Source organism: Haematobia irritans, chromosome 3 (genome assembly GCF_050003625.1).
Source record: "Haematobia irritans isolate KBUSLIRL chromosome 3, ASM5000362v1, whole genome shotgun sequence".
Lineage (NCBI taxonomy): Eukaryota > Metazoa > Arthropoda > Insecta > Diptera > Muscidae > Haematobia > Haematobia irritans.
The window spans coordinates 173,945,510-173,967,539 of NC_134399.1; the positions used below are offsets into that span (position 1 = coordinate 173,945,510).

General features: G+C 35.1%; 1 protein-coding gene across 8 annotated transcripts in view; it reads left to right on the top strand.

Annotated features, from left to right (window-relative positions):
• The window catches only part of rg (A kinase anchor protein rugose), a 373,937-nt gene that overhangs the window by 344,150 nt on the left and 7,757 nt on the right, over positions 1 to 22,030 (top strand). For 4 of the 8 annotated variants that reach the window (XM_075298736.1, XM_075298737.1, XM_075298739.1 and 1 more), the window contains 3 exons: positions 464 to 730; positions 18,902 to 21,719; positions 21,795 to 21,968. In XM_075298736.1, the coding sequence (XP_075154851.1) occupies positions 464 to 730; positions 18,902 to 21,719; positions 21,795 to 21,968 (3,259 nt within the window). The remainder of the gene's footprint in view (positions 1 to 463; positions 731 to 18,901; positions 21,720 to 21,794; positions 21,969 to 22,030) is intronic. The other 4 variants (XM_075298738.1, XM_075298742.1, XM_075298744.1 and 1 more) reach the window with 1 other exon arrangement.

Consider the following 22,030-nt stretch of genomic DNA (forward strand, 5'->3'; position numbering starts at 1 on the left):
ATTGATATTAAACATAACATCAATTTTTTTAAAATTAATTTTTAAGGTATGTTTTAATTATAGAAAAATTCTCAATAACTATTTCTGGCCATCTCTGTAACTAAATCTGGTCATAAGGACAATATTAACATTACCGATTACAATTATTTGATACATTTGAAACTGACTTCATCCTATATATTTCACCACATAAATTAATACAATTATAGTTTTACAAATTAATAAAAATAATTTTTTCCTATTCCTATTTTTTTGTATACCTTATTTAAATTCTATTGCATGTATGGCTAAATATATTTATATTTTGTTCTTAAACAAACAATATATAAACACTATCATAAATGAATTATGAATACCACAACAAATGTATAAAAAAAACATAAAATTACAACGGAAATATAAACATATACACAAACCATACATTAATCTGAAAAAAAAAAACAATACACTTACATAAAAACAGAGTCCCAAATTGCCAACAAAATCCCAAACAATAACGACGACGATGGCAACATCATCTACTGCATCGACAATGACAAAAACATCTACAAAGGGGGAGACAACAAATGCCAACCCCACCACAAACACCATTACCAACACAGTCAAATCAATAACAACAACAATTAACTCGGTATTATTAAATAATAGTAGTACAACAACATCGACAAATAAATTACAACAACAACCATTATCGCCTCCCAAACCAGTGGTGCCACAAAAATTACCCAAGGTAAACAAAACAAGATAAACAAATCAATTAAAGCTTAACGAGAATAGGAAAAAAAATATTCCATAAACATCACCGAAAAAAAAACACAATTCTATATATCAAAATCCCTACAAGATAATCGAATTGAATTTCTAATCCACCCTAAATAAATAGAAACAAAATATATCACAAAAATATCTATGTAGCGATGTTGAAAAAAAAAATTATAGTAATTTGGTAACACCACTCAATTAGAAAATTTTTCACCACAACCACCAAACCCACACTAAGAAGTGAGAAATTGAATATATTCGCCAATGTACACTCCCTCACATCTACACACCATTACAAGTATTATTTTTTTATATGTTTCATTTGTGTTGATTTGTTTGGATGTTTATTCTCGTAATTCACAGTTATACAAAGGAAATTTGTAATATACAATATTTATTAAAAATTTTTAAATATACAGTGAAACCTCTGAAAGGTGGACACTCACGGTCGCCTAAATTTCGTCCACCTTTGAGAGGTGTCCTGGTATGAGAGGTTAATTTTTATGTGTTAATGTAGCAAACGTCCCCAGAAAAAAAACCAAAGCAATAAAAATTCAATGTAATAAAATAAACATTTTAAAACGAACAAGTATATACGGCCAGGCCGAATCTCATGTACCCTCCACCATGGATTGCGTAGAAACTTCTACTAAAGACGGTCATCCACAATTAAATTGCTTGGGTTGCGGCCGATGGCAAGGCATCTTAAAACTTTATAACATCATCTTCTAAATTGTAAGTTAGTCTATGCGGCATATATAGTAGACAAGAGAAAGGTCGACTAAATACGTATATATTCAGTTCTTGACCGGTATATGTAGGGAAGAAATAATTACGAACCGATACGAACTTTTGTGCGGTAATTATAGAGCCAGAATTGAAATATGAGTCTACCAAAAATGGCAGATTTTTTACTGTTTGGTAGATTGCTAGAATCCTCTATGTTTTGTAAGATTTTGCAAAATATTCATCTCCAACTTTGAAATGCTTCATACATTTTCTATAGCATTAACATTTTTGACAAAAGTTTGTACAGGAAAAAAATTCTGACAAAATTTTCTATAGAAATAAAATGTTGACAAAATTTTCTATAGAAATATAAAATTTAAAATCGATACGGACCAATTTTTGCATGGTTGTTATCGGCCATAGACTAGCGAAATGTACCAAATTTCAACCGGATCGGTTGAATTTTGCTTCTCCAAGAGGCTCAAGAGGTCAAATATGGGGATCGGTTTATATGGGGGCTATATATAATTATGAACCGATATGGACCAATTTTTTGCATTGTTGTTAGAGACCATATACTAACACCATTACTAAGTTTCAACCGGATCGGATGAATTTTGCTCCTCCAAGAGGCTCCGGAGGTCAAATATGGGGATCGGTTTATATAAGGGCTATATATAATTATGGACCGATATGGACCAATTCTGGCATGGTTGTTAGAGACCATACTCGTATACTAACACCACGTACCAAATTTAAACCGGATCGGATGAAATTTGCTTCTCTTAGAGGCTCCGCAAGCTAAATCTGGGGATCGGTTTATATGAGAGCTATATATAATTATGAACCGATGTGGACCAATTTTTGCATGGTTGTTAGAGACCATATACCAAATTTCAGCCAGATCGGATGAAATTTGCTTGTCTTTGTGGCTCCGCAAGCTAAATCTGGGGATCGGTTTATATGTGAACCAATTTTTGCATGGTTGTTAGAGACCATATATAAACATCATGTACCAAATTTTAGCCAGATCGGATGAAATATGCTTGTCTTAGAGGCTCCGCAAGTCAAATCTGGGGGTCCGTTTATATGGGGGCTATACGTAAACGTGAACCGATATGGTGCATTTGTAATACCATCCGACCTACATCAATAACAACTACTTGTGCCAAAGGGCACCGGAGGTCAAATATGGGGATCGGTTTATATAAGGGCTATATATAATTATGGACCGATATGCACCAATTCTGCCATGGTTGTTAGAGACCATACTCGTATACTAACACCACGTACCAAATTTCAACCGGATGAAATTTGCTTCTCTTAGAGGCTCCGCAAGCTAAATCTGGGGATCGGTTTATATGGGGGCTATATAATTATGAACCGATGTGGACCAATTTTTGCATGGTTGTTAGAGACCATATACCAACATCATGTACCAAATTTCAGCCGGATCGGATGAAATTTGTTTCTCTGTGAGGCTCCGCAAGACAAATCTGGGGATCGGCTTATATGGGGGCTATATATAATTATGGACCGATGTGGACCAATTTTTGCATGGTTCTTAGAGACCATATACCAACATCATGTACCAAATTTTAGCCAGATCGGATGAAATATGCTTTCTTAGAGGCTCCGCAAGCCAAATCTGGGGGTCCGTTTATATGGGAGCTATACGTAAAAGTGAACCGATATGGCGTATTTGTAATACCATCCGACCTACATCAAAAACAACTACTTGTGCCAAATTTCAAGTGGATAGCTTGCTTCGTTCGGAAGTTAGCGTGATTTCAACAGACGGAAGGACATGCTTAGATCGACTCTGAATTTCACCACGATGGGGTCTGAGAGCAATATTTCGATGTGTTACAAATGGACAAATGACAAAGTTAATATACCCCCATCCTATGGTGGAGGGTATAAAAAGTAGTAATTCATGCTGTTCTTACATAGTGATAGTAAAAATGTATGCCATTGAGGTGCTTCGCAAATACTCATTTACTGATGGTAGATGTCGGACTACACGTCTTCAGTGGATTGTAAAGAAATTTTTTCTCTTCTGAGGATCAACATTTTCTTTTAATTCTAAAAATGTTCTTTAAAAACAGACAAAAACACGCATCTAATAAATTCGTTTAACTAACATTTCGCTTTTAGGGAAAATATTTTTTCTTTGGGTCCAAGACAAACAATTTATCTCCTCAGCTTTATTGAAGATTGAGGAACGTTTCATGAAAGCTAGATATACTATTAAAATATTCCTTATTTTAAGAACCAAACCCAATGGTTATAATAATTTTGTGAGTTTTCTTTAGGGTATCGACTATATAGACTCTGCCAGATTTGCTTGTGTTTTTTTTACTAATATTCCTTTGTATAACATTGTATTACATTTTTTTATTAATTCATTTGTTGATTCTTTGTTTTGCCCTGAAACTCTTTTGAAACTACGGAAGCAGTTACGTATTTAATGAAACAGTGTTTTTTGTGTTCGTTTATTGTTTTCATGTTTAGTTTTTAATTTCATGTGGCTTTTTGTCGATACGCCTATATTTACATAAAAATTCACTTAAATGTATAGTCTATTGTTTTTTAATAAATTTCTATGAATGGGTATGTTTTTATTGAATATTTAATAACATTTTGGTTTTTTCATCGAACTTTAGTATCACTATAATATTTTTTTTTTGATTCATTTGATATAGAAGTATATTTAGAATATAATTGAATATATTGCTACCATTAATTAATTTATTTATTTATACTTTTCGCATTCGATTCACTCCTAAAAAAACTCATAAAATATTTATTATTATTTTATATTTAATAATTATTTTTTATATACAATATAATTTATGTATAGGCATGTTATTTGCAAAAAAAAAAACAAAACCATCAGAAACATAAACTCTAGTACATGCTAAATTATAAAAATATTCAATATATCAGATCCAATAGACGCCTTTTTTATGTTATTTATTTTAAAACCAATTTTACGTTTTAATTAAACTGCTTCAACAAAATAGCTAATACGACGAAATCACCACTAACTTGTTTTGATTCAATAAAAATCTGAACTAAAAAATATTTATTATCAAATCATTTATGTTAACCTACATATTATTACAATATTTACTCGAGCTTATTGGACAATAAGCTTAAGGGAATTGATACTGTGAAGTTTTTTATGTTACGTATTTTACTAACTAAGATTTTTTTTAATATTTCTCTGTTTAAATCGAATGACATGATTTAACAGGTTGGCTGATAAATCCCCGGTCTAACAACGAAAAACACATTTTTTGTCAAAATTCGTTTTTATTATTCAACATAGTTCCCTTCAAGAGCGATACAACGATTATAACGACCTTCCAATTTTTTGATACCATTTTGATAGTACTCCTTCGGTTTTGCCTCAAAATAGGCCTCAGTTTCGGCGATCACCTCTTCATTGCAGGCAATTTTTTTCCCTGCGAGCCAGATGGGGGCTAGATCTGGAGAATACGGTGGGTGGGGAAGCAATTCGAAGCCCAATTCATGCATTTTTGCCATCGTTTTCAATGACTTGTGGCACGGTGCGTTGTCTTGGTGGAACAACACTTTTTTTCTTCTTCATATGGGGCTGTTTTGCCGCGATTTCGACCTTCAAACGCTCCATTAACGCCATATAATAGTCACTGTTGATGGTTTTTCCCTTCTCAAGATAATCGATAAAAATTATTCCATGCGCATCCAAAAACCCAAGGCCATTACTTTGCCAGCAGACTTTTGAGTCTTTCCACGCTTCGGAGACGGTTCACCGGTCGCTGTCCACTCAGCCGACTGTCGATTGGACTCAGGAGTGTAGTGATGGAGCCATGTTTCATCCATATCACACATATCGACGGAAAAACTCGGGTGTATTACGAGTTAACAGCTGCAAACACCGCTCAGAATCATCAACACGTTGTTGTTTTTGGTCAAATGTGAGTTCGCGCGGCATCCATTTTGCACAGAGCTTTCGCATATCCAACTATTGATTAATGATATGACCAACACATTCCTTTGATATTTTTAAGGCCTCTGCTATCTCGATCAACTTAATTTTACCGTCATTCAAAATCATTTTGCGGATTTTTTTGATGTTTTCGTCGGTAACCACCTCTTTCGGGCATCCACTGTGTTCACCGTCCTCCGTGCTCATTTCACCACGCTTGAATTTTGCATACCAATCAATTATTGTTGATTTCCCTTGGGCAGAGTCCGGAAACTCATTATCAAGCCAAGTTTTTGCTTCCACCGTATTTTTTCCCTTTAGAGAACAGTATTTCATCAAAACACGAAATTCCTTTTTTCCATTTTTTTCACAATAACAAAAGTTGATTCACAAAAGACGCTCTATCTCACAAACTAATTGACTTACAGACGTCAAATTTTGACACGAATCATTTGAAGTTTGGTACTAAAGGGTGATACGGTTAAAATTTGGTCAATATAAACTTGACGTATTTCTTTCAATTTTGCATTTAAAAAACCTGAACACCCCTCATTTTGAAGGTGTGTGTGTGTAGAATGTTGCTCCTATTTTGATTTTGGAATTCACTCTTCAGTTGTCAAAATGCCGTCCAAGCAAGAAGAGCAGCGTATCAAAATTTTGTTCGCGCATCGCGAAAATCCGAGCTACTCACACGCAAAGCTGGCAAAATCGCTAAAATTTGCCAAATCAACCGTTACAAATGTAATCAAAGTGTTTGGGGAACGTTTGTCGACAGCCAGGAAGTCTGGATCGGGGGGAAATCGAAAACTGGAAGCCGCTGAGACGACAAAGAGACTTGCCGGTAGTTTCAAGCGAAACCCTAACCTCTCTCTCCGAGATGCCGCAAATAAGCTGGGTGTATCGTCTACAACCGTGCATCGAGCCGGACTATCGACTTACAAGAAGATAGTGACTCCAAATCGCGATGATAAACAAAATACGACGGCCAAAGCGCGATCCCGGAGGCTGTACACGACGATGCTGACGAAGTTTGACTGCGTGGTAATGGACGACGAAACCTACGTCAAAGCCGACTACAAGCCGCTTCGGGACAGGAGTTTTATACGGCAAAAGGAAGCAGATATTTTCAAGCACATAAAACTGTCAAAGTTCGCAAAGAAATATCTGGTTTGGCAAGCCATCTGTACCTGTGGCTTGAAAAGCAGCATTTTCATAGCTTCCGGGACTGTCAACCAAGAAATTTACGTGAAAGAGTGTTTGAATAAACGTCTGCTGCCTTTCCTTAAGAAACACGGTTGTTCCGTACTGTTTTTGCCGGATTTGGCATCTTGCCAACAACGTGCAGGTGGTTCCCAAGGACAAGAACCCTCCCAACACGCCAGAGCTCCGCCCAATTGATAAATACTGGGCTATTGTCAAGCGGAGCCTAAAGAAGACCAAAAAACTGCTAAGGACGAGCAGCAGTTCAAGGCAAACTGGCTTTCTGCGGCGAAGAAGGTGGACAAGGTGGCTGTACAAAATCTGATGGCAAGTGTCAAGCGTGAGGCCCGGCAATTCGGATTTGGAAAAGCGAAAGCCTAACTGAATATTTTTCCTGAATTTTATACTAATTGAACTTGAAAAAGAAATTTAATTTGATTTTTTAAATAAACGATTTCACCGTTACACGCGTTTTCCCTTGACCAAATTTTGACAGTATCACCCTTTATATAAAAAAAATATGCATTTAATGCTAGCGACGCCATCTATATCAGACCGGGGACTTTTCAGCCAACCTGTTATACAATCCATCTGACCCGACTTAAGCAGCCTTATTGCGACTTCGCAGATAATATCTTGTATAAAATCATTTAGACTACTTTAATTAAAGTCTCTTGGAGAATCAAAATTTAAATCTGGCATAATTTGAAAATATTGAGTAATGGAACTCTTCAAAATCGTAAAGAAACTAGGAAATCTGAAATTTTCAGCATAGTTTTGCCTTTGTTCGTTCAATACATAGTCTTACATCGAGAAAACATTTGAAATTGGACTTATCGACCTGTTCTCAAACAAAAATGTTCAGTGTTTTTAATGGAGTTAAATCGACCTTTAAAATTAATCAAATTGACCTTTGATATTGACAACAATGGACTAAACTAGACAAAAATCACAAATTCCAATTTAAATTGAAAGGGGAAAGGAAGTCGTAATATAAAGAGTCATCTTTTTCAATAAAGTCCAACTTTGGAAATTTTATTCCAAATTTGGACAAATCGACTTTTCTTTAATTTTGACAAAGTCTGTGAGTAGTTAACGATTATTGAAAAGTCAACTTTTAGTGCCGATGAGTCCTATTTGGTCTATATCAGATTTGCGACTATGTGCTGTAAATGGTTGATGGCGATATATTCTTTATGTTGCAATAAATAGACCGATACTTCTAAAGCATCTATCATCAATTTCATTTTAAATGTGGTAAACATAGTTCCATCGACTATTCCTCTATATACATTTCAAAAAAAAAACAAAAATATTTCTTAAAAAAGTTAAGATTTTTTTTTTTTCGGCCTATATAAATTAACTTCTTCCAAATTCATTCATTAAGCTTTCGCACAAAAACATAAAAATAAAATCTTATAAAACCTTTTGGACATTTGAGTATCGTTTAGAACAGCCATTCTCAAAAGAATTCCCCTAATTGCTAGTTTTTCAAAGATTTTTGTTGTTGATAAAAGCTAAAGCAAAAAAGCTTCCCACATAAAATTGAAACTTTCTTTTTGGGCAAAATTTGTGTCCCATTGTTTTCAGCAACATAGAATATGAAACAATAGTATTTTTTAAGTTTATATATTTTGTGTTAGCATTTTGTGAAATGTTAAAACTGAGTTGTCCAAAGTATTGTTGCCGTTTAGCAAAATGAGCCTTCTTTTACCATTCCATTGGCAACTTTGAACTTTGACTTGGTTTTTAGCCTTTGGTCAATAGGGATTTTTTTGTTTGAAATTTTAAGAATACAGTGATGATGATTCCAGTACACAGAATTCCGGTTCTCCACTTTAATATTAGTACTGCCTGATATAGGCTCCATTATCCACTCTGGCAGTAAAATCATTCCTCACAGTGGTGGTTGAAAAGTTTTTTTTTCTCCCCAAAGTTTTTCAATCAAAACTTATTCGAAGCAAAATAGTTTTGATTTTTCGGTATGTGAAACAAAAGTATTTTGTCTTTATTTCAATGGAAAATTTTAACAAGGAATTAGTTGAAATTGAGTTGGGAGATGTCAAAAAGTTGACAGTTCAAATTAAATGGTAAATATTTTAGAAAATGTTTCAGTTATTTCACAAAACTGACAACAAAAGATTTGGTTAGTTGCTAATTTAAAGTTATATTTTTTGTGGTTTTGTCCATTTTAATTATCATTGAAATTTCTACATCAATAAATACAGCGTTGACATCCGGTTTAATTGATATCAACATTTCCTTTTGGGTGGCCGGAAGGAAATAGCTGTGGTTAAATCTCTTACTTAACGCACAAACAGACAGAGGTATTCAACTCATATACACACGCGTTTAATGGCTCTCAATGGAATTACATTAGTAGACACACATACGCACACATACACTATCAATTTTGTATTTGAAATTCCCTAAACCATACAATCACTTAGCATGACCCCTTTCAATCGCCCTTTATCGATGTGATTAAACCAAACTAAATCATCGAAATCACACCTTAATTAGGCTAACGTTGGCTATCACTATTCGCAACTGATTTATAGTCATTACAATGAGTGGTGACTTTCTATGGTTATGAATTATTTAGCACACTAGGAATGAATTAGTGAATGATGTCATAAACCACATTATTAATTGCGGTTTTACGTTCTCACTCCTCTTGAATTTTGCACAGGTATCAATTTAAGTAAAGTACTGTATAGCTTAAAGCGTTACAATATCGATGGGCGTTCATATTTCGATGTTTTGATAAATATGATTTTAAATAATTAAAAAAAAAAAAAAATATATATATATATATATATATATATATATATATATATATATATATATATATATATATATATATATATATATATATATATATATATATATATAATAAATAAACATACAAGTTTGCTAACATTTTCTATAAAATTCTATGAAAATTAAATGTTCGTGTAATTTGCTATAAAAATAAAACATTGACTATATTTTCTATAAAAATAAATTTTTGGTACAATTTTATATACACGCTCACAAAAAATCGCTTCTGTAACATATACTCCCAAACATATTTTGCTTCAAGCATATACATTTTTGGGTATTGCCCAAACATTTATATGTTTGATCTCTTCCAATATATAATATGTTTGAAAGCATATTAGTCTAAACAATATATGTTTGGGTAGTCTAAGTTTCAAACATTTTGTATTTTTGCATCCAAATTCAATAATGTTGTCTTCCAAAAAACAATATGTTATTATGTGAACATATAATATGTTTGGAAGCATTTTGCACCCAAAAATATTATATGCTTAAAAAAATTCTCCCAAACAATATTTTGCTCAAAATTTTATTTATTTATTTATATATTTACAATCATAACGAATTATGAAAATAAACAGGTAATATAGGTGCTAAAAACATAGGTTTTCGACCTGAATGCTCAAAATTTTGTTTCTGCCCAATTGTATATTCCCCCACATCTTTCTCACTTCCACGAGATTTTTTAGTTCTTAGCACCTTTTTCTGTAATACAAACATTGTAGAAGAAATTATTCAATTGTATGATTTTTTTTTATTTTAATTTTACCTTTTGTCGGACGGGGATTCGAACAGCGGACCACACAGTTTGTAAGGATCAAAGAAGTAGCTGATCAATTGCCCAAGGAAAAATAAAATGTTAATTTTGTAATAACAAGCAACAACCACAAACTTAATTCAATATCGCTCCCTGTTAAATAGCGCTCCAAGCTACTAAACACATATATGTTTATAGGCTATTTCTAAATTAATATATGTTTGCATCCAAACATTTTATATTTACAAACATTTTATGTCCCAAACATAATATGTTCTAACATATTAACATATATGTCCCAAACATGTTATGCTAGTTTATGAACATTATATGCTTGCACTCAAAAATATTGTGTTTAAAAATTTGTGTTCCAAACATATAATGTTTATAGCCAAACATATGAAAAACAGCCTTTTTCATCCGTGTAGATATAAAATTCTTAATTCGGTACAATTTTATATAGATATAAAATCGAACTAGCTGATAGCCTAAATAGCTAATGCTAGATTTTTTTTTCTATTATTCTTATATTTACTATAAGTTTAATAATTAAATAAATAAATATAAAATCGAAAATACATTTATATACACCCTCAAAAAAATCGCTTCTTTAACATATACCCCAAACACATTTTGCTTCAAGCATTTATATTTTCAGGGTTGGTCCAAACAAAATATTATTTGTATTTTTCAAACATATTATGTTTCACCTCAGAGCTTACACTGGTAGAAAAACATTTTAATGAAATTTTCTTTATGTGGATCTATTTTTAATGCGTCAATTGGTTACTTCCATTATTTTACTTGCAGCATACTCTCTAGGTCTCTCTTTCTAAACACATATATGTGTATAGGCTATTTCTAAATAAATATATATTTTCATCTAAGCATAATATTGTTTGTATTGTTCATACATATTATGTTTCACCTTAGGGCTTACACTGGTAGTATAAAATTTTAATGAAATTTTCTTTGTGTGGATATATTTTTAAGGCACCAATTGGTTACTTCCATTATTTTACGTGCAGCATACTCTCTAGGTCTATCTTTCTAAACACATATATATTTGTAGGCTATTTCTAAATTAATATATGTTTGCATCTAACATATTAACAAATATATCCCAAACATATTATGCTAGTTTATGAACATTATATGCTTGCACTTAAAAATATTGTTTTAAAAAATTTTAGTTCCAAACATATAATTTTTACACCCAAACATATGAAAAACAGTATTTTTCGTTCGTGCAGGCTATCATGAAAACTCAGTTTATATTCGATTGAATTCGTTTCGATTTGACATGAATTATGAACTTCAAAAGGTTGACAAAGCCGCTGCACAAATGTGACTGCGCTATTTTTTCCAATTTCCGGCAAAACGCCCCTGACGCAAAATTCCAAAGGATTGAAAACCGTAGATTTTGGTGACCACTGTGCGGAAGAAATAATGAAAGGGACCACCTTTTAAGCCACCTCTTGATTGACGCATGCTGAGTATGATGGTTCTGAATCCTTATGGAATGTCCATGGTCTGAGGTCTAAAAGGTGATCAGCTCAGTGATGCAATACTTTACCCCACGATCGATGAAAACATGTGGGGTGTTACCACCAGCCATTATTGCAAGAGCTATATAAGCTTGTTCTGAAAACTTGATTCTTGAATTGTGACCAAATGGTCTTACGAACATATGCGCTTTTGGTCTATAATATCTTGCAAAGTGTGAGAAAAAATACAAAAAAGAACCCGAAAAATTATCAGCTATTGTTTTTGTATGAATGTTCATTTACTAGAAACATACAGTAGAAAAATTGTCTCAAATTTTCGTATTTTTCGTTTATTGTTAAAGAATTTTATAAAAATGTATTTTACTCACCAATATGGAAAATATTTATAGCTTATTTAGATTAAAGCCTCTACTTTAAAATAACATCGAGAAATAAATCAAAACTATGTAGGAAAATAGAATTTGGTGTCTTTTTCGAATGACTAAGTGGACATCGGTAGTGAAAGGTTTAAAAATGCATTTTTGTGTGAGTGAGCTGCTCATATTTGCATGATTTGACATCGGATTTGTTCACTCAAAAACTATGTCATTCTTCGGTCGTTTTTCTTCTGGTTGGTCTTATACGACCATGAAGAGAAACAAATTTGTTTTGCAATGGTTTGTACTTTTCTGACGTAAAAGGGTCGCTGTAAAACATAATTTTTTTGAAAATTTGCTCTTTTTGCATCGATATTTTTTGAACCACTTAACTTATCATCATCTCAATACCTTTCATTTAGTGAAAAAAGAGCGAAAAATGACATGCAAAAAATTTATTTTGTAAACTAGTGTTATCAACTGGTCTCTTTGGCAAGTAAACCCGATAATTTAGTTTTTTTTTTCGCAAATTTCTCAATGTGGAATGGAAAATCTGTGACTTTTTTAGGATACGTTGGTAGCAGTTGCAATGTTTCTGACCGATCTTCACTCCAATATAGACAATTTTGCGTCATCAGTTTAAACCAGGCTTGCAATAAAGATAATACCTAAAAATCACCCTTTATAAATAAGTCACAAAAAACGGGATGTAACTATACCCAAAACAACTTTCCTTAAATTTGGGTACATTTTCTATTAAGCAATATACTGACTAAAAAGAATTTAATTGTCTATAAAAACAAAGTGTCTACGTTAATCCCTTGTTTATAGGTTTACGGCTAATATTTCTTGAATTCTTTTTTTACTCACTTTTTGGATAAGTAAAAGTAAAAATTTGTGAAAATGTTTCATTCGACAGTATGATAACATTTTTTTACCTACTACACTAACATATACAATATGGAATTTCTTGTAACATAAGTTTTCTCTCAAATTATTTTCTCTCAAAACTACATGCCATAAAGTACAGCATCTGTTTAAGAATAGTGTCATAAATTCTACACTACACATAAAATGTCCATAGGCAACATTAACTTATTATTTAATTTATTGTCCTGTTACAATAAACATATATTATATCATAAAAATATAGATGTAAATATATATATATATATATAAAACCCAGATATGTTTGAGACATTTTATAATAAAAATTTCAATATTTAAATATTCTGAATACATAACAGCCAAGATAATATTGTATGGGAGAGGGAGAGCAAGTGAGAGTACGAAATACATTTGATTAGTGTGTATTTAGGTGTGTTGTTAAGGATATGCTAAGTGTATATTAATCAAACAACAAATTTAATACATATATGGTTTTGTTTGTGCTGTAAGCAGAGGGAGAGATAGAAGAGAAGGTGAATGTGTGCAAATGATATATGAGTGTGATTGCCATTTGAAGTTGTGCATATGTATGACTGATGTCATTTTAACTGAGTGCTGATTTTGCCCATGATGTCTGATGACAATGATGGTGATGGCGTTGATAATTCTTTTGGGTAACACATTGCAGGCTGTCTGTCATAAACTCATATGACCATGCTGAAGTGGATGGGAGGATGGCAAAATGTCAATGTCACATTTAAATTTTACTGACATATGCCAAATAAAGCCCATATTCATATCATTGAGCTATATGTAATGAAGATACTTCAAGATATATTCAATTTAAACGAGGGCAGAATGTAGAAAAATTGAATCTGATTATTATGAAGGTGAAATAGCTCAAATTTGGCATTTACACAGGCCAAATGAACATAAAGGAAAGTCTAGATTGACCACCGTGGTGCAATGGGTGCATACACAAGGTCGTGGGATCGATTCCTGCTTCGACCAAATACCAAAAAGTTTTTCAGTGGTGGATTATCCCACCTCAGTAATGCTGGTGACATTTCTGAGTGTTTCAAAGCTTCTCTAAGTGATTTCACTGCAATGTGGAACGCCGTTCGAACTCGGCTATAAAAATGAGGCCCCTTGTCTTTGAGCTTAATATGGAATCGGGCAGAACCTCAGTAATGCTGGTGACTATTCTGACTGTTTCAAAGCTTCTCTAAGTGGTTTCACTGCAATGTGGAATGCCGTTCGGACTTAGTTATAAAAAGGAGGTCCCTTGTCATTGAGCCTAACATGAAATCGGGCAGCACTCGGCGATAAGAGATAAGTTCACCACTGTGGTATCATAATGGACTGAATGGTCCAAGTGAGCCTGATACATCGGGCTGCCACCTAACCTAGATTAACTCATAAGGTAATTGTGAGTGGACCGGCAAACACAAGTATATCATGGTTCAGGGTTTAATAATAAGTCTAACATATCCAGAATACCACTAATTTATTTGGATTGGTTGGGGTATCAATCCTTTCATATATTTTTGTAGTTCATTCATCAGAATGACTACGTTACTTTTACAACATATTTTAGTGAATTTAGAGAAAACAATAACGTAAAGAAAACAATTCCATTACATACATATTTATTTTGCTCTCCCTAAAATAAGTCAGTTTAGTTTGCAGGCACAGTATATAAAAGAATATGCCAATGATTGATGAACACTTCCTTTATCTCTAATATATCTTTCACCATAGTTGTCACATGGAATTATATCACATCCACAAAATTCTGGAATTTGCCATATCTCTGTCATATGTAAAAATATGTTTGCATATATTCCAAAATGCTTGCCACATACTCCTAATATCAAAGTAATTTATTCCAATCACATTTATTTGTAAGTTTCATATATCACCACATCATTTATCATTAGATTTATGTGATTTGTTATCACTCTCCAGAAGTTTTGGGCTCTGTGGGAAGTCACATGAAATATTTGGTGAACATGCAGCTAAATGTCAAATTCCAAATATTTTACTTTGTAATTAATGACATTTTTCGTTTTAGTTTCTCTTCAAAATGTTTGTGGAATGAATTTCATATTTAGTTTGTAAATCACACATGGATTATTTCTTTAATTGACAAATATTTAAGATATGTTGGTATCAAAATGGATTTAACAGATAGAATTAATGAATCATAAGTGTAGGTACTTTATAGTTTAAATAATATGAAGAAGGCAGAATGTGGGTTAATGTAAAACAATTGAATTTTCTATATTTTCAATTGCTGTATAAAATTTATTTCAAGAGATTGGTATACAACTCTCCAAGTGATTTTGATTTTCTCAAATGAACTCATTTGAGGTGATTAGATGGAATAATTAAATTCAGGAAGCACATACTAAGGGTCAGTGGAGAAAATAGCGTCACTGTTTTATATTTTTTTACTGTAGAGTCAGGGTCCTATTTCATTCAAAATCGCCACCGAGTTCACCCGTAGAAACATATACGAGTATGTGGCCCGATTATCACTCATCACACAAATACTGTCAAATTCAGTTAGAGATAATAACAACTCTGATCCAATATTAGAACTTGGATTCTTCACTCCAACCTGCTAGAAAGTGGATATTTAGATTAGGTTAAAGTGCCAGCCCGATTTATTTTCAGGCTTAATGTGAGTAATAAGTTGGAGTTTAGCCGCTAATTTTCACTAAAGTGAAAACTAAATCAGTAAAAAAATCCTAAAATTATACATATTTGTTGCAGCTTCCATTATAACATGATGGGGAATATCCCAAAGCCAATTTTCACAAAGTTTGTATTCCATAAAATGGATTATTAAAGGAAAGTAATCGTGAAAAAATGAGGATTTTAGAGGCTAAACTCGAACTTAATACCCACCTTTACATAGACTATTCTGTCCATTGAGATACCACATTGGGTATTTAGGTCAAGTCGATTGTCTGAATGAAAGATGAGTTACAAGAAAGTAAAAACTGGAGATCGACTTCAGATGGTAGTCTCTTATAAGGTCATAGCAAAAATTTTGGACAATACAGCGGTATATTTTAGCATAGTCTTCTTTTAAATCGATATACTTTGTGCAGCAATGTACCAATGTTCCCTATAAGATAAACCTCCTTGCCGACAATGATCTTCTGATTCTACTGATATTTGTGTCCGGAATATGGACAAATCTGGAAAATGCGTTCGATGGGTCACAAGACTGTAACCCAAGTGGACCAGGTTGACCGAACAATTTGTCCGCGGCAAGACCGAAGTTGTTAGTCGATGCGGTATCGTGGTGAAACAGTACGACTATCTTCGCTAAGTGAGACTCTTCAGGGTTATATTGGCCGATAAATTGACATAATAAACCCTACCATCATTTTATTTTTCTCCGTGTGGTAGATGTGAATCACATCTTTTGAATTCCAGATATCGGTGGTCATCACTTATCCTGGCGATGGGACAGCTTCCGAGTTTTTGCCAACATGTTCGTCAGATTCAGTTCCCTGGGCGACATGTACCAATTGATCCATGTGTTATTTCACTTCCATACAATGCTCAGAAATAGTCTTGGGGTTCCGCTTGTTTTTCGGAGTGAGCCAAATTTTCTTGCAGGATATGACTCAAGCGATTTTTCAAAATGCCTATTGTTTTAGCCATCTCGCGCACCTTCAATTGGCGAGTTACCACTACGAGATCGTGAATCTTTGTAATTTTATACTCTGTGATTCCGTGTCATTTTATCTTGTTTTGGGGGTACGTGAGTATGGCCTAATATCTACGTGCAATCAAGTTGAAACTTCCCGACGGGAATTTGGCAATGTCGGATCTATTAAGAAGCTCTAGTTTATCTAAATTTTAAATTTGATTTAAAAGCAAATAATAATAATGTTGCAATGCTAGTCGCAAATTCAATTCGTTTGTCAAAAATTTTATTCTCGATTAAAGTATTAAAGAACAATTTTTTTTTTTTGGAGCCACACATTTAATGAATGAACAGACGTTTATTCAAACACTCTTTCACGTAAATTTCTTGGTTGACAGTCCCGGAAGCTATGAAAATGCTGCTTTTCAAGCCACAGGTACAGATGGCTTGTCAAACCAGATATTTCTTTGCGAACTTTGACAGTTTTATGTGCTTGAAAATATCTGCTACCTTTCCTCTTCCTTTTGCCGTACAAAACTCCTGTCCCGGAAGCTGCTTGTAGTCGGCTTTGACGTAGGTTTCGTCGTCCATTACCACGCAGTCAAACTTCGTCAGCATTGTCGTGTACAGCCTCCGCGATCGCGCTTTGGCCGTCGTATTTTGTTTATCATCGCGATTTGGAGTCACTACCTTCTTGTAAGTCGATAGTCCGGCTCGTTTTTTGGCTCGATGCACGGTTGTAGACGATACACCCAGCTTATTTGCGGCGTCTCGGAGAGAGACGTTAGGGTTTCGCTTGAAACTACCGGCAACTCTCTTTGTCGTCTCAGCGGCTTCCGGTTTTCGATTTCCCCGGTTCCAGACTTCCTGGCTGTCGACAAACGTTCCCCAAACACTTTAATTACATTTGTAACGGTTGATTTGGCAACTTTTAGCGATTTTGCCAGCTTTGCGTGCGAGTAGCTCGGATTTTCGCGATGCGCGAGCAAAATTTTGATACGCTGCTCTTCTTGCCTGGACGGCATTTTGACAACTGAAGAGTGAATTCCAAAATCAAAATAGGAGCAACATTCTACACACACACCTTCAAAATGAGGGGTGTTCAGGTTTTTAAATGCAAAATTGAAAGAAATACGTCAAGTTTATAGTGACCAAATTTTGATCAACCTTTAGTTTAATTCTTCTATATATATTAATACAGGAAAAATCATACAAATTTTAAAAATTATTTTTATTGTAATTATAATAAACTTTTAACACATAGTTTATTATAATTACAATAAAAATAATTTTAAACATTTGTATAGTTTTGACTGTATTAATATTTTATGTTGCCAGGAACGACAAACAAAATTTTTTATTATACCAACGATGCTTTAAGAATAAAATAGGGTTTATATGAGATTTTGTATAGTTTCGAATAAAATAAAAATTAGGTTTAAATATGCTTATTTTTGTTTTAAACATTTTATTTATATTAGCCAAAATTTAATTGATTAATATTTTTATACTAACATTAATATTAAATAACTAACATAAGGTAAAGTATCTATCCAACATATATTTCTAAAACTCACTTTAAATAATACTTAATTTTACAATGTGCTCTATTAAATACCTTTTCCACATACAATGAATATAAACCTCATTCGTGACCATTAAAACCATATGAATTTGTGGCTAAAATCATGAAACCCTTAAATGCCAGAATTAGCTTGTAACGCCCTTACAATTCACATTCATCTTTAGCGTTGAGATGTTTTGCACCTACACCACCCATCACTATTCCCCAAGGGATGTCAAAAATTTGATTTCGTTCAAATTAATTCAATTATGTTTGTCTTGCATTTGTAATCGTCCCTGTGGAACACATGTACGTTTTGATCCTTAACCGCAAAAGTTGTAGTTTAGAAGGAACTGCACGAACATACCTTTCCATTCATACACATGAATAAGTACATTTACTTACTAAACCCACCCACATGCACTGAATCACTAACAAATACTCCACACCCATACTCACTCATTTAAAATAGATCACATACACATACACATCTACTTACCTTTACTCATACTCACATAACGGAGTAGCATTCCGTTTATCAGTCATTCATTGATTCGTGTCTTTTACAAATGAACCACAATCAACTCACATTCATTTAATATTTCTCTTCTCTTTCGACTTTCTCTCTCTCTCTCCCCGCCCCAAACAAATACTACAATAATTTATTGCAGAGTGATTCGGAATGCAATTCACTGAACATGAACTCAACTGAAAATGAAGTTCCTGAAGTCGAGTCGTCTAGTGAAATAATGGTCGATGACAACAAACCCATAAATTCCAATGATGAAAGTTGGACGGATGTCAATTTGAATGAAGATGCCAGTGTACAGGCCACAGCTACGGGAATAATTATGCCCGGTGGTGGAAGTGGCAGTGGTGTAGATGGTAAAATGCGTGGCGATGATAGTGGTATGCATTCGGTACATGCCGCCCATATGCAACACTCACAACATGGAAGTGTAAATGAGAGGGGTGATAAACCCGATTCGGAAATATCTGTGGTAAGAGTACCGGATGGATATGCAAACGCTTCAAGTGGTTCAGGAAATTCCGGAAATGTTGGTGTCCAACGAGGGTCACGACCTGATGACCTACCCATGAAGCCGCCATTGGTGGGTCAATTACCAATGACTACTCCCTCTAGGGAGGCTAGCCTTACACAGAAATTGGAAGTAGCTTTGGGACCTGTCTGTCCATTGCTTCGTGAAATTATGGTAGATTTTGCCCATTATCTATCGAAAACCCTGGTGGGTTCCCATGGCCAAGAACTACTGATGGAAGGTAAAGGTTTGACCACATTTAAGAACTCCCATTCCGTGGTGGAGCTAGTTATGTTACTGTGCTCTCAGGAATGGCAAAATAGTTTACAGAAACATGCTGGCCTCGCATTCATTGAACTGATCAATGAAGGCCGCCTACTGTCACATGCCATGAAGGATCATATCGTCCGTGTAGCCAATGAAGCCGAATTCATTTTGAATCGTATGCGTGCCGATGATGTTCTCAAGCATGCTGATTTCGAATCACAATGTGCCCAAACTTTACTGGAACGCCGCGAAGAAGAACGTATGTGCGATCATTTGATAACAGCTGCCCGGCGCAGAGACAATGTCATAGCCAGCCGTTTGCTGGAGAAGGTTCGAAATATAATGTGCAATCGCCATGGAGCCTGGGGTGATTCAAGCGGAGCTGTACAAAAACAAACCTATTGGAAACTGGATGCCTGGGAAGATGATGCCCGTCGGCGCAAACGCATGGTCCAAAATCCCCGAGGTTCCTCCCACCCTCAAGCCACTCTTAAAGCTGCCTTAGAAAATGGTGGTCCCGAAGATGCTATTATGCAGACGCGTGATGAATTCCATACTCAAATCGCTGTTAGTCGAGCTCACCAAGCTACCCAACACACTGCCGATTTATTGGACGATGCTGAGTTGCTGATAGAAGATCGTGAATTGGATCTGGACCTAACGGGCCCTGTAAATATTAGTACGAAAGCTAAACTAATTGCTCCCGGATTGGTGGCACCCGGAACCGTGTCTATAACAAGTACAGAGATGTTCTTCGAGGTAGACGAAGATCATCCCGAATTCCAGAAGATCGAACCTGAAGTCCTCAAATATTGTGATCATTTACATGGCAAATGGTACTTCTCCGAAGTGAGAGCGATCTTCTCTCGCCGCTATTTGCTGCAAAACGTTGCCTTGGAAATCTTTTTGGCCTCACGCACATCCATTCTCTTCGCCTTCCCCGACCAGCATACGGTAAAGAAAGTGATCAAGGCCCTACCCCGAGTGGGTGTGGGCATCAAATATGGCATACCACAGACTAGACGAGCTTCGATGATGTCGCCACGTCAGTTGATGCGTAACTCGAACATGACTCAGAAATGGCAGCGTCGAGAAATATCCAATTTTGAATATCTAATGTTCCTCAATACCATAGCAGGTCGCACATACAACGATTTGAACCAATACCCCATATTCCCATGGGTCTTGACCAATTACGAAACCAAAGATTTGGACCTTAGCTTACCCTCGAACTACCGCGATCTCTCAAAACCCATAGGAGCCCTGAATCCTTCGCGTAGGGCATATTTCGAAGAACGCTACGAGTCCTGGGAAAGTGATACAATACCTCCATTCCACTATGGTACCCATTACTCCACCGCAAGCTTTACTCTCAACTGGTTGGTGAGGGTGGAACCCTTCACCACAATGTTCCTGGCCCTGCAGGGTGGAAAATTCGACTATCCCGATCGTTTATTCTCCTCGGTGAATTTGTCATGGAAAAATTGCCAACGTGATACATCCGATGTAAAGGAGCTGATACCCGAATGGTATTTCCTGCCAGAGATGTTCTACAATTCGTCGGGCTATCGCTTGGGCCATCGTGAAGATGGAGCATTGGTGAATGATGTTGAGCTGCCACCTTGGGCCAAGACGCCCGAAGAGTTTGTGCGCATCAACCGCATGGCTTTAGAATCGGAATTCGTCTCATGCCAATTGCATCAATGGATCGATTTGGTCTTTGGCTATAAGCAACGTGGACCCGAAGCGGTACGGGCCACCAATGTCTTCTACTATCTCACCTATGAAGGCAGTGTCGACTTGGATGGCATAGCCGATCCCGTAATGAGAGAGGCTGTAGAGAATCAAATTCGAAACTTTGGCCAAACACCAAGCCAATTGTTAATGGAGCCCCATCCACCTCGAAGCTCGGCCATGCATTTGTCACCCATGATGTTCAGTGCCATGCCCGATGATTTGTGTCAAATCTTAAAATTCTATCAGAATTCTCCCATCATTCATATATCGGCCAACACCTATCCCCAACTTTCGTTGCCTTCGGTGGTCACAGTAACTGCAGGCCATCAATTTGCGGTAAATCGATGGAATTGTAACTACACAGCATCCGTCCAAAGTCCCAGCTATGCGGATTCCAATCAACAGCAAGGAGCTGTTAAGCCATTGGCCATTGATCCAGTGTTAAGTGAGTAGGACATGATTAATCCTTTGTGTATTGGTGATTAATAGGAAATTTTGTTTTCCTCTCGTTTCTCCATAGCTGCTGCCCAAAATACCACTCACAATAATCCCATGAACCGTAGGCATTTGGGCGATAATTTCAGTCAAATGTTAAAGATTCGCTCAAATTGTTTTGTGGTTACCGTGGATAGTCGTTTCCTTATAGCCTGTGGTTTTTGGGATAATAGTTTCCGGGTCTTCAATACAGAATCAGGTATGATATGGAGGGAAACTGGATGACTTTGTTTAGGCATTTGCTGATTTATTTATCTTTTT